The sequence below is a fragment of the Erpetoichthys calabaricus genome, chromosome 4 (assembly GCF_900747795.2).
Source record: "Erpetoichthys calabaricus chromosome 4, fErpCal1.3, whole genome shotgun sequence".
Classification (NCBI taxonomy): domain Eukaryota; kingdom Metazoa; phylum Chordata; class Cladistia; order Polypteriformes; family Polypteridae; genus Erpetoichthys; species Erpetoichthys calabaricus.
In genome coordinates, this window is record NC_041397.2 from 304,827,710 (window position 1) to 304,847,592 (window position 19,883).

The 19,883-nt window shown below is 36.8% G+C and overlaps 2 protein-coding genes across 2 annotated transcripts; one reads left to right on the plus strand and one right to left on the minus strand.

Annotated features, from left to right (window-relative positions):
* The first annotated feature begins 2,999 nt into the window (after positions 1 to 2,999).
* Positions 3,000 to 6,547, plus strand: LOC114641234 (zinc finger BED domain-containing protein 4-like). Its single transcript, XM_028790318.2, has 2 exons — positions 3,000 to 4,720; positions 5,653 to 6,547. Exons 1-2 carry the CDS (start codon positions 4,578 to 4,580, stop codon positions 6,545 to 6,547), a joined length of 1,038 nt encoding a protein of 345 aa, XP_028646151.2. The 5' UTR covers positions 3,000 to 4,577.
* A 4,925-nt stretch (positions 6,548 to 11,472) lies between these two features.
* Positions 11,473 to 12,569, minus strand: LOC114641200 (olfactory receptor 6N1-like). The gene has a single exon (XM_028790290.2). The coding sequence runs from the start codon at positions 12,567 to 12,569 to the stop codon at positions 11,607 to 11,609; it is 963 nt and encodes a 320-aa protein (XP_028646123.1). The 3' UTR covers positions 11,473 to 11,606.
* Positions 12,570 to 19,883: the final 7,314 nt, after the last annotated feature.

Sequence of the window (19,883 nt, forward strand, 5' to 3'; positions counted from 1 at the left end):
GGGGAGAACGTGCAAACTCCATGCAGGTTGGACCCAGGAAGCGAACCTGGGTCTCCTTACTGCGAGGCAGCAGCGCTACCACTGCACCACCGTGCCGCCCTGCCTTTACCAGTTCAATCACAAAATAAAAAACAAGAGTAATGTGACATCTGGATTGTAACTCTTCATCCAAATTTGTAAATTTTTTTAAGAAGCTAAATCGTAAGTTTGGAAAACAATCTAGACCAGCGAAAAAGCACAGAGAAACTTTAGTCACAGTACTGAAAGAGCTCTAACCTGTGTTGTAAAAGACATTTTTTGTAACAACTTTTAATTGAAATATATCAAATTATTTAAGAATATAAAAGATGTAACAATATCAAGAAAGAAACATGCAACACAAACAGAATTATGACCTTTCAGCTCCCCCCTCTCTCACCCAACCTCAAATCATAAAAAAACTAGAGCAAAAGATATACCAGCAGGATTCTTCCACCTAGAGTCCAGCAGGATTTCTGGCAGCAGATGGGCACAAAGAAATAACACGCTGATGAAAAACAGAAAGTAAAAACGAGGAAAAATCAAAAAGCAGTAATAACTGGGGACAGCAAGGAATAGAAGAGCACACGAGGACAGAACGTGTTGAAGAAAATTTCCAACGTGTTACGTTTGCAAAGTTTACTAAGCAGATCACAATCTGGACCTACTAAAAAAATGCAATCTATGGGTAAAAAAAAGTCCAATGAACAAAAAACAATATTGTATGCCATACACAGCAACAAGAACAACAATTTATTTCTTGTATAGCCCAAAATTATACAAGGAGTACTGCGGGCCCTGTTTTGTGACAGCCCACCCAGCTTTGACTCCCTAAGAAGACAAGAAAAAAACTTCCAAAAAATGCCCTTGTAGAGACAAAAAAATTGCAAGAAATTTTGGGAAAGGCAATTCAGAGAGAGACCCCTTCCTAGGTAGTTTGGACATGTAATGGGTTTCAAAACATACGATAAATACAACATACAAAACAGAACACAATCCTCTTCACAGATCTAGATGGTTAATCTATCATTTCCACCTCAGGAATACAATACAACAGTACAATAGTAATAGTACAAACTACAAAGCAAAATGCAAGAATATATTACATCACATATGAGGATCCAGATTTGTTCAGATTCCTGGAGACCTCTGCCAACAAGCTGCCTCCCACCTACTGGCTATTCCACAGCTGAGTCAATGCTGGGATTGGCCAATCTGATGAAAGGACCATTCAAGCCAATGATTCTGGTGCTCCTTTATCAGAGTTGACTTTTCCAAAGGCAAGCAAACAACTTGGCAGTAGAGCAGTGGCACCAAGTGCCACATCTGATTACCAAGATGAGAGCAGAGTAGGTGCGTGCTAGTAACAAATTGTAAATATTATATTACTTATGTTTTAGTACTAATGATTAACAACAGACATACAGTTTTCACAGCTAATCAGCAGCTCTAGTCAGGATATGCTAAACTGAAGTTGCGAGTCTTCAGCAACTTTAAAAGCAGAGACGGAAGGTGCCCCTCTTATAGTAGCAGGCAGACCATTCCACAGCTTCTAGGCCCTGTAACTAAAAGCTCGACCTCTGGTTTGTAAGTAATGATAGGTTTAGATAAGTAAGCAGAACTTTGACCATTTAAAGCTTCATATGTTAAAAGGAGGATTTTTAAATCCGCAGAAACAAGCGTAATAGAACAAGCTGGTAATTGAGCTTGGTAATTGATTGGTAACTGAGAAGAATGACAAATTACACGTGTCCTGTAGGCAGACCTGAGTTGGAGATAAAGAAGAGGAAGGATAATGGAATGACATGTTTTGGGAAAAAAGACTGGAAAATGAGGAGCTCAGAGATATGAATGTAAATGACACTTTAATACCCTCTCATGAAAGAAATGTTTCATTAATTACATTGTTAAATTTAAGTGCAGCCTTTGACCACTCTATTTTGTCTTATAAGCTGGAAAATGATCTTAGGCTTTCAAACACCATCCTCATTTGGTCTAGTTGATGTTTGTCAGATTGATTTCAGTTATGTACAGAAATGTGCTGTCAGCACCCTGTCATTACATTCAGAAATTAAATATGGTGTCTCGCAGAGCTCGATACTCAAACTTTTAACATTTTCACTTTATATGATTAGTTTGGAAACTGTTTTTAGAAGACAAAACATTCACATTAACTCATTTGCAGATGATGTCTATCTATATCTTCCTTTTAAAGCAAATGACATTTCTCCAGTAGCATCCATAATAGTAATAGTGTCAGCGAGTTAAAAGAGTGGATAGATAATAACTACTTGTCCCTGAATACTGCAAAAATTACCATTTTATTTATTGGGGGAATGATGCAGACTGCAAAAATATTGTTATCACTTATTAACTTTGTTTGTTTTAACATTATTTTTAGCGAATCAGCACACAATTTAGGCTTTGTCTTTGATACCAATAATGTATTATATGTACTGTATATATGTAAAGTATAGGTATATTTTAAGGCCGTATTTTATTTTAAGTTATTCACTTTTTTTTGTGTGTCTTTTATTCAGGTGAGAGTTTCAAGCATTTAGGTTTCTAGTATTGAATTGGGAGAACCACGTTGTCCCATATTGTGATGATAACATGTGAAGCAATTAATAAAGTCCTCCATCCGTTATCCAACCCGCTATATCCTAACTACAGGGTTACGGGGGTCTGCTGGAGCCAATCACTGCCAACACAGGGTGCAAGGCAGGAAACAAACCCCGGGCTGGGCGCCAGCCCACCGCAGAGCACACACACATACACACACCCACCCACCCATCAAGGTAATAATCGTAAACTAAAACGAAAACGAAGACTGAAACTATTAATGAAAAAACATTTTCGTAAACTGAAATAAAATAAATAACAAAACTGAGACGAAAAACTAAAACGATACGGAACGATTACAGTAGCTTAAAAGACTAAGTGAAATAAAATAATAATTTCTAAAAAAATCTGAACATGTCTGAAAGAACGCGGCAGAATCTATTTTTGCATTTTCATAAACTTCCGGTCCTGCCCTGTAGGTGGTGAAATTCAGTATATAAACTTTATCTGACCAGAGGGTATCAGCGATCAACATGTCCGGAAGAAAACGACACAGCGCCGTATGGGAGTTTTTCGAATATAATGCTGAAAGCAACAACAGTAAGTGCATAGTGTTGGAGCAGGGTGCGTTGTGTGCTGTACAGATTAAAGGTAAAAACCCAACAAACCTTAAAGTGCACCTAAATAGCTATCACAAATTAGCATACGAGATATTTCTGGGTAAAGAAAAAGAAAGGCTGCAAAGCGAGTGCAATTTGAGTATACATGCAACCTCTAGTACACATCATACAAGACAGCAGACATTAACATCGTGTTTGCAGAGGACAGCAAATTGGGGTACAAACTCAGCTGAACACCAAAAACGCGAAGACGCCCAAGTAAACTTGTTTATTGAAACTGGCATGTCTACTAGGCTGTGTGACTTGCCTTCATTCAGAAAATTTGTTTCCTCTCTTGATCCCAAATTTAGCATGCCACATGCTGCACGAATAAATGCGCTCATCGTACATAAAATGAATACAGCAACACAGCGTATCAAAGAAATGGTCCAACAAGCTCGGAAACTAACCCTTTGTATAGACGGATGGAGTAAAAGGGGTCTGACGGCTTCGTTTTTGGGAATTTCTGCATGCTTTTATCATTCACCAACAAACCAAGCACAGCATGCTTTGTTAAGTTTACGACGCATATGTCATCCGCATACGGGACAAGCTTTGGCAAACGCTATCGACAGTACTCTGGATGAGTGGGACATAACAGAAGACAAGGTTATGATTATAGTGACAGACAATGGAGCAAACATAGTAAAAGCTATAGATATACTACGGAAAGCGCGGAGGCAAGGAGAATATTCTGCACAGCAGTTCATCGAGCTGGATTCAACTGAATCTGAGTCGGACTCGGATACAGAGGAAGAAGAGATGAGCGTCTCTGATCAAGGTAAGTTAAAAAATATTGGCTAAGTAGCTCAGTATATCCTGCTTGATACTTTTTGTTTCAGGCAGCAAGATTGTGGCATGTATGATAAATGGTCAGCAAACCATCCAATATGTATCCATTGTCTCTCTAGTCTGTTATATTTTGTAATAATATAACACATTAGCACATTTATACAGCACATTACATTTTAATTAGTCTTGGTAAAATAGTTATAAATTATCATATTTAAAAATTATTTCTTTTGTAGTGTTATATTTATAGATTAAACTTAATAGATGATTCTGGAGGCTGTTTGTAAAATAAATAATAAAAACTATTATTTATTTCAAATGATTCAATGCAGCTTTAAGTTTTTTACAAGACTGAAAAAAAACAAATATATAAAATTAAATAACATGTAATAAATAATATACATAAAATCTACATTGGAGAAAAGACAAAATTGAACCAAGAAAAAACATTTCCTAAAACACATTAAGCTGAACTGTGATTTATTTGATTACTTAACAGAATCAACAGACTTCTTTCAAGACGGAGACATATCCAGGTTTCGACGTATGCCTTGTATGGCACACACACTTCAGCTTGCATTGAAAGATGCCATGAAACAATCAGGAGCCAGTTCTGCTGTTAACAAAGCCAGGAACCTTATTCATTCTGTCAGGAAATCTTCGGTAGCAAATGAGCAAATGATTAAAAGGTGTGACTTTAGCCTGTTTTATAATACTAACTGGCTTGAGATATTTATGTATTAATATTTAGTAAGTAATCCCATAGACAAATTGTTCTCAAACTCAATCCTGGGAATGCCATGTGACTGCAGGTTTTCATTACAGCCATGTTTTGTTTTTAATTGAACTCCTAGCCTAATTGAGCAGTTATTGTCCAGATTTGGTGTCCATATACAAATTATAAAACTAAATTTGGAAAAATGTTATTAGACTGCATCAGGCATTGGTACATAGTATGGTACACAGTAACAATTTAATTTCTTTTTATCTTGGTTTTTAAGAATTTTATCATTGTCATAATTTTTCATTTCCAGTTTTTCTGGTTATGTATTCCATTATTTACTATTGTTGGAAAAGCTGTGGCAGGCAGACAGCTTTTAGCATTCAACATTGTTTGCCCCAGTGTCTGCTTATTATCATGGTACAATTATGGGATTAAACTAGACAGAAAAAGAACAAATTAATTGGAAAATCACAAAGAATTGACATTTGTACTATAGAAAAAGACAATATTTCTAAATATTTTATTTTAAAAAAAAAAATCACACTTTAAAGCTTTTCTGAATATGAGAAGAGAAAATGAGGCCAGCTTATTAAATGAGATCAGTTACAGAGGTAAGATGACTCTTTGACTGTGAAACTGAACAAAACAAAATCCTGCAACCACAGTGGTGATAGATAAATAGATAGATACTTTATTAATCCCAAGGGGAAATTCACACCAATAGTGACTAATAATAATAATAATAATAATAATAATAATAATAATAATAATAATAATAGTGGCTTTGACCAAAATTATAATTTACTTATTCTATGATGCACTAGGAATAAGTGATTATTTTGTTTAAACTTCTTACCTTTTCATTACAATAACATTATTCTCTGTTTGTTTCTAAAGGTGTGGCCGAACACTGATTCGTGACTGCCCCACACGGTGGAACAGTACACTTGACATGCTGAAGCGACTTCTGGAAACTAAAGCTACACTTAATGAGGTTCTTGATGAACTCGGGATAGATACACTGTTAACCAGTGATTGGGCCAAGTTGGAAAACCAACTTAAAGTATTGGAGCCATTTGGTATGCACACAGATCAGCTTCAAACAGATAGCCAGTCTCTGTCAGAGGTGATACCTTCCCTGCTAAACCTGGAGGCACATCTCCAGTCAACTAGTGGAGAGAAAAATTTGGCACAAGCTCTTCTCAAGTGTTTGCGCCAACGTTTTACATGTCTGTTAGATCCCATTAGTGACCAATTTGATCCAGTCCCTGCAGCCGCATGTCTAATGGATCCAACTGTCTCTCTAACCCTACAGTCTCCTGAACTAATATCTTTGAAAAGAACAGCAGAGTTATTTGTATTGACCGAGGCAGCGAAACACAATCACACCATAGAAGCACAACAAGATGAGTCTACACAAACAGTAGCCGTTTCAGCAAACATTACAGTCCTTCAGAAATACAAGTACTTGGCTAATAAAATAAATAGCTTAAACCCTGAAAACCAGCCTTGGCCATCTGAAAGTGCTCCACTTGAAATGCAGAAATATCAGGAGGAGGTTAGGCTGGGGGATTTTACTGGAAATCCTCTTCAGTTCTGGCAAGCCAGGGTGGCTGTGTATCCTAAACTTAGCCCTGTGGCTTTGGACCTTGTGTGTGCCCCGGCCTCACAAGCATTTGTTGAACGCATATTTTCAGTTTGTGGACAGTTGTCATCTGGATTGCGAAACAGAATGACCACTTCTCTAGAGCACAGAGTTTTCTTGAAAATTAACAGAAAGATGTATAATTGAATCAGTCAGGCTGTTTTGTATCACTGTTATGGTGGGGCTTTAGTAAATTGTGCAAAGGAGAAAGAAGCATTTGTTGTTTCAATTATACCATTTAAATTAGGATTACTATTTTGCATGCAAAACTGCAGTGTGTTCCACAGTCAGTTCAAATTCAGTATCTGGGTTTATTTTTGTTTGTTTTTTAACAGGACATACCTATAGGTTTCTACTGATATTAAATAAATGTTATTTCCAAAATTATTAAGTCTACAGTTCTCTCATTGTGGCGCAAAAATTAACCTCCACAAAATTGCTTTAACCATACTATAATTACTAAAACTAAAACTGAAACTAATAAATATAAAAATAAAATAAAAATGACTTTGTAAAATAAAAACTAAACTAAAACTAAAAATATGGCATGAAGGCTAACGAAAACTAAATTAAAACTAAAATTAAGACCTGAAGTAATATAAAAATAAAAACTAGCAAAAATAGTCAAAACTATAATAACTCTGCCACCCATACACCAAGCACACACTAGGGACAATTTAGGATCGCCAATCCACCTAACCTGCATGTCTTTGGGCTGTGGGAGGAAACCGGAGCGCCCAGAGGAAACCCACGCAGACACGGGGAGAACATGCAAACTCCAACAAGGTTTCCTAAATGTGAGGCAGCAGCGCTATCACTGCGCCATGGTGCCACCCTTAATAAAGTTCTGAAATTAAAATCTTTAAAGGTAATACAGCACAAAAGCAGGTTGAAAAAATATGCCCATAAATAGAGCAATGCCAGTGCATCTATTATTTTTCCCAGACAGCAGTTGGAATCGTTGTTTAGGTTTGAGTGCACACATGTATTTATATATAAATGTGCATTTATTTGTTTTCTTTAATACACCAACAACAGAAGAGCAATGGAGGGTGATAGCTAATGAATTATATTGAATGCCACACTGCCTGGATGCCCTATGATGGAAAGCTTATTCATGTGCAGCCACCTGCACACTCAGGATGCATATTTTATAACTACAAAGGACATTTCTCCATTGTCCTGATGAGCACATCTCATGCCAGCTACAAGTTCACATATAAATGAGGGGCCAGCACCAACATGTTGTTAGAATGCTGGCCGGCACTAGGATTAAAGATGAAAATGCTGTGGACTTGGTGCCAGTCAATCACAAGTTTCTAGTCTGCACCGCTCTGGGACAGGAGTGAGGAAAACACATGCTCATCTAGGGAAGACACTCCATTCTGCATACAGGCAATAGCTGGACTTGGCATTCAAACCTGTTTGATTTTGTCAGAGCGAGTCGTGGACTAGTTGCAGTTAGCTACTGGGTGTTTCACATTATATAGTTGGCTTCACAGAAGTGCAAAGTTGATTGCCTGTAGCTCTCTGTGATTATGTACATAAATGAAGACTACTACTGAAAATTGGAAAAACTCAAGTAACATGACTTGGACTTGAAGTAGACATAATTGAAAAAGTGATCGCCACAGGGTTCTTTATTAGGAAGTTCACATCTAATCAAAGCTTTATGAGCCATAACTGCAAAGTATCATGAATGACCAGGAGGTTTGATGAAAACTGTAAATACTTGATTTTTCTATTTTCACATCCTTGATATGCACTTTTGCTATCCATTGTAATAGAAAGGCAATGTTGCACAAAACAGCTTTGACATGTACTTGGTTCAGTGCTGTTACTTCTTTATTTACATGAAAACTTAACCCATTGTAGTCGCTGTGAACAGACAAGTGAATAAGAACGTATCCTTATGTCAGAAAAAAAAGGCAAGAATCTGTGCCAGAATATGTCACTTCCAATTTCTTTTTGCTGTCATAAACAGAAGGTCTGTTTTCTGAAATCAGAACCGTTGCTACTTCATAGTGGACATATTTGTAAGTTTTAAGGCTTTTGTTTTATGCTTAAACCAGTGCCCACTTTAAAAATCAAAATGTTTCACTTAAGGACATAATTTTCCATGGCAAACAGATTTGACTTGAAAGAATACTGAATTCTTCTTTTAAAGAGTGTCAATAACTTTTGAATACAAAATCTTGCTTTCCATTCACATGATGACAATGTCCTCTGCACACCATAAGCAGAGCTTCCTATACCTGATCTGCTTCAATGGGATTGACTTCAGCGGAAGAACAAAGTCATGAAGTTATCTTGCATATGTGTAATGCAATATTGGGGTGACAGAAGAACTGAAGGTAGCTCGATATACTCATCTGTGAAGTTCGATCCTGTAGGAATATCCTTGTTTGCCATTAGCATTTTGGTTGGTAATTTCATAAAATTTCTTACCTAGATAACAACTTTTTAAATTATTTTTTGTAATTTTAATACAAAGAGGCACTAAATATTTATCTGCACATACTCAACTAATACTTAACTGGCATGCTTTGAAAACATACTTTGAATTTCAATTAACTTAAGTCGACTACATTACATACAAACATGTTCAATTTTATTAAGGTATACCTTGAATTTCTAGGAATTAAATTTATTTTTTCTTTTTGCAAAAATTGATTTCACCAACATGAATTCTAAATCAGGGTAGTGCAAAACAAAATGACAATTTATGTTGTGTCTATTTCCTTAACACATTTATTCACAGTAATCGAAAAAATCAGAGTACAGTAATCCTTCTTCCATTGCGGGGGTTGCGTTCCAGAACCCCCGGCGAAAGGTGAAAATCCGCGAAGTAGAAACCATATGTTTATATGGTTATTTTTATATTGTCATGCTTGGGTTACAGATTTGCACAGAAACACAGGAGGTTGTAGAGAGACAGGAGCTTTATTCAAACACTGCAAACAAACATTTGTCTCTTTTTCAAAAGTTTAAACTGTGCTCCATGACAAGACAGAGATGACAGTTCCGTCTCACAATTAAAAGAATGCAAACATATCTTCCTCTTCAAAGGAGTGCGCGTCAGGAACAGATAATGTCAGAGAGATAGAGAAAAGCAAACAAATCAATAGGGCTGTTTGGCTTTTAAGTATGCGAAGCACCGCGGCACAAAGCTGTTGAAGGCGGCAGCTCACACCCCCTCCGTCAGGAGCAGAGAGAGAGAGAGAGAGAGAGAGAGACAGAGAAAAACAAACAGTCAAAAATCAATACGTGCCCTTTGAGCTTTTAAGTATGTGAAGCACCGTGCAGCATGTCGCTTCACTAAGCAGCTGCACAGAAGGGAGCAACGTGAAGATAATCTTTCAGCATTTTTAGACGAGCGTCCGTATCGTGTGCGAACAGCCCCCCTGCTCAATCCCCCTACGTCAGGATCAGAGAATGTCAGCGCAAGAGAGAGAGAGAGAAAAGTAAGTTGGGTAGCTTCTCAGCCATCTGCCAATAGCGTCCCTTGTATGAAATCAACTGGGCAGACCAACTGAGGAAGCATGTACCAGAAATTAAAAGACCCATTGTCCGCAGAAATCCGCGAACCAGCAAAAAATCCGCGATATATATTTAAATATCCTTACATATAAAATCCGCGATAGAGTGAAGCCGCGAAAGGCGAAGCGCGATATAGCGAGGGATTACTGTAGTACAATTGTCTCCTTGTTTGTATGTCTTAACACAAGACCTAGTGAAGTGACTCCCTCAGGATCTTACAGCGCATCAGTCATAGTATGGGAGGTATTTTCTGCAAAAAAAAAAAAAAAAAGAAAATTCTAAAATGAAAATACAACCTCTCTTGTGCAATTTCATTTTCTAAGTCTGCATGCAAGAATGCTGTTAAAAAATTAAAATTAAAATGAAATAACCCCATTTGCCATTTTATTCTCAGGCTGAACAGCAATAAAGCTTCAAAAATGAAAAGTAAAACTCATTTCCAGTCAGCATTTTCATTTTCAAGTTCTCAACATGCAAATAGTGTGGGTCAATGGGTGGGGCTTTGTACCTCAATTTCCCACAATTCTTTGTGCCTTGTAGCTATAGAACCACTTTGATCGATAGAATACTTCTCTCTTCGACTGTATTTAATTCACGTGATTTTGATCTTTTCACCCCCATACTGTGAGCAGCTCTACACAGCTGCACAGGCTTTTCCAACTAGTGCGGCAAAAGGCAAGCAGTCCTTTTAAGGATAACGAGCCACTCAAAGAACCACGTAAAGAACAGCGAATCCTGCCATTGCGGCCCTCTACATTATAATACTGCAAAAATTCAAAGCTCCATATTTCCACTTCAGTGTAAATAAATGTAAATTATGATGTCCATCCATCCATCTTCCAACCCGCTATATCCTAACTACAGGGTCACGGGGGTCTGCTGGAGCCAATCCCAGCCAACACAGGGCACAAGTCAGGAAACAAACCCAAGGCAGGGCGTCAGCCCACCACAGTAAATTATGTTGTACTAAAGGCTAATTTCTGTGATGTTAAATGTTGTAATTAAATAGCACATTTATCACTTCAGAACTACAATTGTGCAAGGTCTTCAGATTTTGTGAGACGGTGTCACTGTGAAGATCAAAATCATGTGAATTAAACACAGTCAGGACGAGAAGTATTCTATCGATCAAAGTGGCTTTACAGCTACGAAAGACAAAGAACTGAGGGAAATCGTGGTGCAACGCCCACCCTTTGACCCACACTATTTAAATATTGAGAACCTAAATATGAAAATGCAGAGTGAAAACACGTTTTACTTTTCCCTTTTGCAGCTTCATTGCTGTTCAGTCTGAAACTGAAAATTCAAATGGGGTTATTTCATTTAAATTTTAATTTTTGCAGCATTCTTGCACATAAATGAAAGCACAATGGGGTTATTTCATTTGACTTTTTGCAGAATTCTTGCCTGCAGACTTTGACAATAAAATTGCAAACGAGACATTGCTTTTTCATTTTGTAATTTTAATTTTCTTTTTTGCAGAAAATACCTCACAGGGTCACAGAACTGCTATTTTTGTGTTTTATGCTGAGTACTGTAGCCAGTAATAAATTCTCCAGGTGTTTGAAATATAAATTGTTAGTGACAGTGTTTTAGAGTAAAGTACATTATAATCAAAGCACACGCTTCCACTGTTAAAGCCGTCCTATTTAAGAGGAATTTATCATCAGCTCTGGACAGAAGGGTGTGTTTTTTCTGGAAGGAGAACGTAAATCCTGAAATACTTCCGTGCAGCTGCCTTGATCTTCTTATTTCTCAAGCTGTAAATCATTGGGTTAACCATCGGTGTAAAAAAATAATTAAGTCCTCCGATCAAAATACGTCCATCATAAGAGATGCTGTCTACTCTCAACACAATATAATCAATGGCTGTGGAAATGTAGTAGAGCAGCACAACAATCACATGAGAAAAACACATTGAGAAGGCTTTCTTGTGGCTTTCTTCTGTTTTAAGTTTAATTACAGAAGTTATAATATTTAAATATGTCCACAACACAAATATAAAAGGTACATAGACAACAATTAGAGCAAGACACAGGGAACCAATGGCATGGCTTGAAACATCAGTACAGGCTAAAGAGATCACCGTGGGATAGTCGCAGAAACAGTGCATGATTTCATTTGAACCGCAAAATGGCAAATAAGAGGCCAAGGTGACTGGTATTAATGGCATCAGGAATCCCAGCATCCAAACAGTAGCTGCAATTACTATACAGGTTTTGAGATTAATAATTACATTGTAATGCAGAGGCTTAACAACTGCAACATAGCGATCGTAGGCCATTGCTGCCACAAGTAAAATTTCTGTTGCCCCAAAGGAGATGATCATATACATTTGCACAAAGCAGGCAGCAAAGGAAATTGTATTATGTTCTAAAAACACAGCCAGCATTTTTGGTGTAATTGCTGTGACCATAAGAACATCTAACAGAGATAAATTCCATAGAAAAAAATACATTGGTGTGTGAAGCCGCTGATCAAGTATTACCAAACCGAGGATGCAAAGGTTTCCAGAACAGGTGACCAAAAACATAGCCAAAAAGAAGCCAAACAGAATGATCTTGTAGTCTTGTAGTCCAGGAAATCCAATGAGGATGAAATTTGTGATGGAGTCTGTCAAGTTGTTCATTGCTTGGCGTGCTTAAATTGGAGTTAAAAAAAAAACTAATTAAGTACACCACATGCATTCCATTTCATTTTTATTTATTTTAACAAGTTTATTGTGTTTATAAGTAAAATCAGTCTGGACATTATAAGCATAGACTATAAAGTATGTGCAGAAGCTGGATGACAGTATATTGTAAATATGCCTTTAGTTGTATTCTGGCGAGGAAAAAAAACATACCTCTCTCACCCAGATTTTGATCAAATATTTCACGTTCTTGAGAACAATTTATTTTAAACTTGCAGTTACTCAGTAAGAGTAGTTCAAGTAGGCAGCTCTGCCAGGGTCCAATATACATCATTTGTATTTGGTTAATAATATGTTTCGAATGTGTGCTGTCGCAGTGGGTAGCGCTGCTGCCTCGCAGTTGGGAGATCTGGGGACCTGGGTTCGATTCCCGGGTCCTCCCTGTGTGGAGTTTGCATGTTCTCCCCGTGTCTGCGTGGGTTTCCTCCGGGCGCTCCGGTTTCCTCCCACAGTCCAAAGACATGCAGGTTAGGTGGATTGACGATTCTAAATTGGCCCTAGTGTGTGCTTGGTGTGTGGGTGTGTTTGTGTGTGTCCTGCGGTGGGTTGGCACCCTGCCCAGGATTGGTTCCTGCCTTGTGCCCTGTGTTGGCTGGGATTGGCTCCAGCAGACCCCCGTGACCCTGTGTTCGGATTCAGCGGGTTGGAAAATGGATGGATGGATGGATGTGTGCTGTGACACAGTTCATCTACTAAAATATACTGTAATTGTTTTCTAAACTGTATCTTACAGCATATTATTCATAGTATTTAATACATGAAGAAATATGTTTTTATATTTTTAGAAAAAACAATATGCAACCCAAAATTTATTTACATATTTTACAATACATAACAGCATACTGTACTGTATCCATAAAGTATTTTATAACATTTTCAAATACATTAAGAGAAGTACTGAAATATTTTTAAAATATATTTTACATAGATTTCATTTTTTTAGAGGCTTATTGTAACCCTTTGTTTATCAAGGGTTTTGATGCTGTTATTTCTTTTTTCTAATATTGTTTTTTCTTTTACTGTTTGTAAGGCAATCTTTGTATAAACTTATAGAAATATGTTTTGTTGTTATTATGGTAATGATTTGGCAGTTACTAATTTTTTATCTATATGATTTTTAAAGTTTTTTTTTGTTTAAGTATCCCGCTATGGCTTCTCTTCAGGTTTAACCAATTATTCTTGATGGCTTATAGATCAAGATGGCATAATGCTTTGGAGTGGGAGTATCAAAGGTGATGACGTATCATGGGCTAGTAAACCAAAGAAATCCTTAATAAAGTGGCAGAAATCTAGCATTTCTGCTGCTAAACAAATTAGTTTAGATGTCCAAATTGGGGCACACTAGAAGATCTAATAATAATAATAATTCTTTGCATTTATATAGAGCTTTTCTCACTACTCAAAGCAATCAGTAATTGCAGGTTAAGGGCCTTGCTCAAGGGCCCAACACAGCAGAGTCCCTATTGGCATTTACAGGATTTGAACCGGCAGCCTTCCGATTGCCAGTGCAGATCCCTACCCTCAGAGCCATCTAAAGAGACAATAAATGACTTTTTGTTTACCGTTGTTTATCACACAAGACTTTTTTTGTCAACACACACAATTCTTTCACTTATGAACATGCAAAAATCAACTTTGGATTTTGTTACTAATTTTAAACATTAATAATGATAAACATGGCTGTCTGTCTGCTCTTTTTAAAACAATATTACAATATCTGGATTGCAGAGAGTTTTGTAGTAGAGGTAATTAGGACACATTATCCAGTGAAAAGGAATGCAGAAATATGAAACTTGATTGTAATAAGCATAATCTTAATTAATTCTTTAATAATGATCTGTTTTTAAACTGAAATGTAATACTGGGGGGGTTAAACATTTCCAGAACTGTTAAAAAAACCTTTCTTGTAAAACAGCAATTCCCTTTTATTACCTTTAAAATACTTTCCTTCAGATTTAATAAACTTGCCTTAGCGCTTCTCCCATCCTTGTTACCATTTCCTGTACTCATCTTGTTTTGCCATGTCCAGAGAATTTAACATTTTTTCCCCAAATTACTTCTGTGGTAACTGAAGGTTTATGGATGTGGTGAGAGAGGATATGCAGGTGATGGGTGTAACAGAGCAAGATGCAGAGGACAGAAAGATATGGAAGAAGATGATCCGCTGTGGCAAACCCTAACGGGAGCAGCCGAAAGAAGAAGACTTCCATAGTAACTAATATTCTTCACTTCAGCCCGTTCATTTTAATTTTGGGAAGAAACAGAAGAAACACAGAGCGAGATCTGGTAAATATGGGGGGTGCAAAGCAACAGCCACATGGTTTTTGATCAAAAAATCGTTTTGTCTGGCCATCTGGTTGTGTGTAGGTGAGACACTGCTCCGGATGTTGTTTTATTCTGATATTTTCCCTCAGCAGTTCAGTGTAATGTTACTGATTAACAATCTGTTCACAGGGTGACAAAACACTTTATCAACAAGTCCATCAGTGTCAAAAAACACATCGTTGTGCGTTTAAAGTCTTCCCTGGTAGCATGGAGGAAAAGTCACCTGCATGATTGTAGAATAAACACCAGAAATATGCCACCGATCAACTCATCATGATGCCACTCAGTGGAGTAAGTAACCAGACTCTAGGCATGTGATACTTTATGGCACATTTGATAAATACACCCTGCTCCTGTGCTATTGATCAATTCTGAGAATTTTTGGATTCCTTTCCTGTTTAAAGTACTGTTAACATATATTATTATGATCAGTTAAACATTTAAAATAAAAATATTTCCAAGGAGTGTATTTTTAAAATTACATTACAATAAAAATAGTGAACTGCTTGTGAATAAGTAAAAATAAGACTTTCTGAAACTCCACATTTAGTAAAAAGAATACAATGTGATATAACAACAGACATACTGTGTAGTAATACATACCTGAGTTAGCTCTGTCACCGCCTTTCCTTTATTAGAAACCCAAACTTTAAGACACAAGCCGGGGCTGATCATTGCATTTTATTGGCTTTCCAAGCCATCCCAAAAGATTTAGTAAGTTTCCTTCTAATTAAGAGGATTGATTTGCTTGGGGAATTAACTACATTATTATTCTAAAACGATATACTAGGTTTGGCTGTAGTTGTGTAGACATAGTTAAAATCAGCATATCTCATAGTATGCTGAGATAACATAGTTATCTCAGCATACTAAGTATTTGGTGAATTAATATTAAAATGCAATTTGCAGAGTATTCTACATGCACTGTACACAAATTAATATGCGTATTAAAAATAAAATGTCACAAAATCCATTCATTCAATATGCAACAACTAACAGCATGGCAATTTTGAGAACTGGGAAATATATTTTAACTTTAAGAACATTAAGTAGTTTAGGCCACCATACTGACTCCCCACCAGTTGGACCTTCCAGAAGAAGGTGCATTTAGACAACTGTCAATTGAAATCTCTTGACTACAGGCAGGTGATCTCCATTGAACTGAGACCTCTAAAGCCGATTGGCCGTACCAGCGATGATTTAATGATGTTACATTAAAAAGGGTGAATAGTTATGTGATCAATTCTGTTGTGTTACATATGTAATTAATTTAGACTAGTTTGCAGAGATGTGTGTTCACTTTCACACTAAAGGGTCTTTTTTCTGGTGAGCCACGTCATAAAATTCAAATTAAATTGGCTGTGATTCAATGATGCATAATAATAAATAAACATGAAAATTTGCAAGGGGGATAAATACTTTTTATAGACGCTATAGGTAATATAATTTTAGACCCTGCTACACACTTATCTGTAGTCCAATAACTCACATAGAACATGTTTGGAAGTGCAGCAGGCTACAGACACAGGTGTCGTGGAACACTTTTTATTTTCATCTCAAGATAGAATTAATTTTAATAGAAAGCCAAATGACTTCAGACACATACTTGGGTTTGTGTGATTTTAACTCCTTATTTACAACCCAAAATCAGAAAAAGTCGGGACAGTATGGAAATACATTCCCCACTTTCTAATGTCACCATTCCTTCTCACAACACTTATAAGATGTTTTGGCCCTGAGGATACTAAGCAATGAAGTGTTTCTGGTGTTATTTTGTCCCATTCTTCCTGCAAACACATCTTAAAATGTGCCACAGTACAGGATCGTTGTCACACTTTTCATTTCAAAATTCTCCACACATTCTCTTTTGAGGACAGGTGAGGACTGCAGGAAGGCCAGTCCAGTACCTGTACCCTCTTCTTCCACATCCATGCCTTTGGAATGTGTGTAGAATGTGGTTTTACATTGATGAAAAATGCATGGACACCCCCGGGGAAAAAAAAAGGTCATCTTGAAGGCAGCATATAATGCTCTAAAATCACAATGTACTTTTCTGCATTAATGCTGACATCACAGAAGTATAAATGACCTTTGCCAAGGGCACTGACACAACTCCATACCATGGCAGACCCTGGCTTTCAGACTTGTTACTGATAACAGTCTGGATAGTCCTTTTCAACGTTGGTCTGGAGCACACAGCATCCATTTCTTCCAAAAAATATGTGGATTACAGTTTTGTTTGAAAACAATACATGCTTCCACTGTTTGATGGTCTATCCCAGATGCCTCCGTGCCCAGAGAAGTCAATGCCACTTCTAGACGTGGTTAACACTGTGCAAATTTTTTGCATAGTAAAATTTGAAGTGGCATTTGTTAATGTAACTCTGTATTGTTGTGCTTGACAAAGGTTTTCCAAAGTAATCCCTTGCCCACGTGGTTATATCATCTATTGATGAGTGACGGTTCTTGATGTTGCAGTCTGAGGGATTCAGAGATCATGGGTGTTCAGCTTAGGCTTGCACACTTGCCCTTTATGCACTTAAATTCCTCTGGATTCCTCGACTCGTTTAGTGATATTATGCTCTGTAGAGGGATAAATATGCAAATCCCTTTCAGTCATTCCTTGGTGAATATTGTTTTTAAAAATTTCAAACATTTTTCTCATGTAGTTTTTGACAAAGACTTTCGTGGTACTGCTTTGTATTAAATCATGATTACAATCAGCTGTTGACATCACCTGTTTGAAATCCCATCATTATTTCATTATTTTACCTCATTACTGGGACTAATTTTTCCCCGTCCCAACTTTTTTTGGAATGTGTTGCAGGCCTGAATAGCAGGAATGAAGTTGACCAGACAAAACATGACATATCTTGGGCTCATACTGTCTGGATGAAATAAAAGTCAAAGTAAATTTAAGAATCACTGCGGTTTTTAAAATTCTGTTCATTTGCATTTTCTATATTGTCCCAACTTTTTCTGATTTGGGGTTGTAAATGGAAATTTCAAAAATTGTGGTCGCTGTGAAAAGACAAGTGAGCCAGAACATATCCTTAAATCCCCCCCCCCCCAAAAATGTAAGGAATCTGTAATAAAATGTGTCATTTACCGTTTTCTTTTGTTCTCATAAACATACCAATTAAATGCAGAAGGCTTTTTTCTGAAGTTAAAATCTTTCCCATTTCAAAATGGACATAATAGATATGTTTTAAGGCTTTATTGTATGTTTGATCCAGTGTTCCATGGAATTAAAAAAAGATGATAAAAATATTTTACTTAAGACAATTTTTCATAGAAAAGTAAGTGCCCTCTATAATGTCTGAGACAAAGACACGTTTTTCATTGATTTACTCCTCTGCTCCAGAGTTTAAAATAACATATCAAACAGTTCAGACATGATTAACACTAGAATCCCTGAAGCCTACGAAAAAAATTGTAATGCTGGGTCACCTTAAATTGCCTCGCACCTCTTCATCAGCGTCTTTGTTTTGTAAATGTGTCAATCAGCACTGGGACCAGGCAGCCTGCTCACTCATCCCCCACACAGGCAGCTGAAGTCGGAAGCAAAATTTTCAGAACAAAAGTTTGTGTATCTGGGAGTGTCTAAAACTGTATAGAGTAAATAATATATTGTTATTTGGAATGCATACATTTCATGTGTGTTCCGTGTCTACAGCGATCTGTGTAAATGTAGGATGATAGGAAATGCAAGGCAAGAAATGATGAAAACTTAACTAGAACAGAAACTATTTTCATGTTATAGTAATAAAGTCAAAATGTTGACGTGAAGTGTATTATGTTTGAAGACTGAAGTCCAAATATCAAAAAAACACTTTCACAAAAGGTATAACAAAACTAGTCCACTTTTAATTAAGAATATAATCCAAGAAAAAGAAGTTGGGTTAGGGCATGTAAGGTTAAGTGTCTGCTTGGTTGGTGCAGAAGTAAGAACTGCAGTCTCATAATCAAAGAGGTTGTGGGTTTGAGCTCTGGTCGTTCCTCCATTCACCGCTTTGAGTAGTGAGCTGCTATTACTATTATACTGTATAATAAAAACATACATTTGATTTGAGTCTGTTAACATCCTATGTAAATTTATGGTACTTGTAAAAGATGTTACTTTTCCTCGCACATGGACATTCACATCAACATGTCATGATTTTTATTCAGTTTTATTCTTTTTGCCCAAGTTGAGTGCCGTCAAGGAGGGGGATGGGACAGCAGGCTGCTTGCTGCTTGTGCAGATCGACACATGCATAAAACAAAAGACACTGATCGAGAGGTGCGAAGGAATTTAAGGTGGGCCAGGATTATGAGTTTTTCGTAGGGTTCAGGGATTCTACTGTTGACCCCCTGTAAGTCACTAAAGTTAGTTCAAGTCAGTCACTCATACTTAGTTAATAATAAGCTCATAATTTGTGCTGTGTCAAACTGTGGTTTGATCTACAATATTTTTAGATATAAGAAACAATTCAATATCACTGCGGTGGGTTGGCACCCTGCCCAGGATTGGTTCCTGCCTTGTGCCCTGTGTTGGCTGGGATTGGCTCCAGCAGACCCCCGTGACCCTGTGTTCGGATTCAGCGGGTTGGATAATGGATGGATGGATGGATTCAATATCAATTGGATGACATTTTTAATGCCAGTTTAATATATTTTTAAAAATATGAAATTGCAACGCATAAAAAAGACAAATATCTATCTTGAAATATAATATACTGTATAATATATTTTAAGTTATATAACTAACATTTAGAGTAAATGTAAAGATATATTTAAATTGTATTTTAAGGACTATTTACTGTGTATTACTACTAGTATTTTAAAACTCCTTAAGAAATATATTTGTTTATTTTTTTAAACATACTGCACTGTACAAAAATGGCAATAATTTGCATATTTTATAATGTATTGTAATATATTTAT